At 67.0% G+C, this 1,547-nt stretch overlaps 1 protein-coding gene across 1 annotated transcript in view; it reads right to left on the bottom strand.

Moving 5' to 3' along the window:
• Window positions 1-1,467, bottom strand: part of LOC108510124 (dynamin-2-like) — a gene marked incomplete at its 3' end in the record, with an annotated part of 31,362 nt that extends 29,895 nt beyond the window's left edge. Inside the window, exon 1 of the mRNA XM_017839816.1 lies at window positions 1,267-1,467. Within this exon, the coding sequence (XP_017695305.1) occupies window positions 1,267-1,427 (161 nt within the window). The remainder of the gene's footprint in view (window positions 1-1,266) is intronic.
• Between the last annotated feature and the right edge of the window lie 80 nt (window positions 1,468-1,547).

Genomic DNA, 1,547 nt, shown 5'->3' with positions numbered 1-1,547 from the left:
GAGGATGGACAGAGGATCTGGGGTGGATTTAGGGAGGATCCCTCCCCCTGACTGGGCAGGACGGGCTCTGCTCCCCGTTATCAGAACAGCCCCACCCTGCCTGGGTGTGGGGGCCTCGTGTGGTCCCACCCAGAGCCCCATCTGTGCCCGGGATCCCCGATCCCACCCCGCTCCAGGGGCTCGGCCCTCTCTTGGGGACCCAGGGCCCGTCCTGTCTCGGGGGCCAGGGGATGGGCCCTGGTGGGGTGGGCTGGGCTGGGGCACCCCCCGTGTCCGTGGAGACCTCCAGAGACCCCCGTGTGCACGGAGACCCCCTGTGTGCACGGAGACCCCCTGTGTCCATGGAAACCCCCGTGTCCATGGAAACCCCTGTGTCCATGGAAACCCTGTGCCTACAGAGCCCCCTGTGCCCATTGAGCCCCCCGAGTCCATGGAGACCCCCCCGAGTCCATGGAGACCCCCAGAGTCCCCTGTTCCCACGGAGACCCCCCTGCCCATGGAATCCTTCGTGTCCATAGAACCCTCCCTATCCATAGAACCCTCCCTGTCCATGGAATCCCCCATATCCATGGAACTCCTCATATCCATGAAACACCCCCCCCCGTGCCCATGGAATCCTTCATGTCCATAGAACCCTCCATATCCATGGAACCCCTCATAGCCAAGGAATCCCCCCATATCCATGAAACCCTCCATATCCATGAACCACCCCCAGTGTCCATGGAACCCTCCATATCCATGAAACCCTCCATATGCATGGAACAACCCCCGTGTCCACGGAACCCTCCATATCCATGGAACCCTCCACATCCATGAAACCCTCCATATCCATGAAACCCTCTATATCCATGAAACCCTCCATATCCATGGAAACACCCCGTGTCCACGGAACCCCCCATATCCACGGAACCCTCCATATCCATGGAACCCCCCCCGTGCCCACGGAACCCTCCGTTCCCACGGAGACCCCCGTGCCCGCAGAGCCTCCCGCGCCGCCGGAGCCGCCCCTGCCCCTTTCCCTTACGCCATTTCCGTACTGCCCCCCCCTCCCCTCCTTCCCCTCCCCTCCCCTCCCCTCCCTCCCCCCGCGCAGCGCTCCGGGCCCGTCGCGCCCTTTGCGCACCTTTTGCGCCCCTTTTGCGCACTTTGCGCAGCGCGGGCCCCGCTCGCCGCGGCCGCGCCCTTCGGGAAGGCGGCGGGGGCGCGACCCACGACTCGGCCTCTTTACCCCCCCCAGCTCCTCCCCGCCGTCCCCCCGGAGCTCACCGGCCCACGAAGTTCTCGAGCACCGAGCTCTTGCCCGCGCTCTGCCCGCCCACCACGGCGATCTGCGGCAGGTCGAGGTGGCAGCTCTGGCCGATGGAGCTGAAGGCGTCCTGCAGCTTGTTGACCAGCGGGATGAGCTCCTCCATGCCGCGGTTCCCCATGGCGGGGCCGGGAGCGGCGGCGGCTCCTCCTCGCGGGGCCCGGGGCGGCGGCGGCGGCGGCGGCCAAACTTCCCCTCAGAGTCTCGCCATCCGGGCCCGCCCCCCGCCCCGCCAGCGCCG

Source organism: Lepidothrix coronata, unplaced genomic scaffold (assembly GCF_001604755.1).
Source record: "Lepidothrix coronata isolate B3197 unplaced genomic scaffold, Lepidothrix_coronata-1.0 Scaffold492, whole genome shotgun sequence".
Lineage (NCBI taxonomy): Eukaryota > Metazoa > Chordata > Aves > Passeriformes > Pipridae > Lepidothrix > Lepidothrix coronata.
This window is presented reverse-complemented; position numbering and strand designations above follow the sequence as displayed.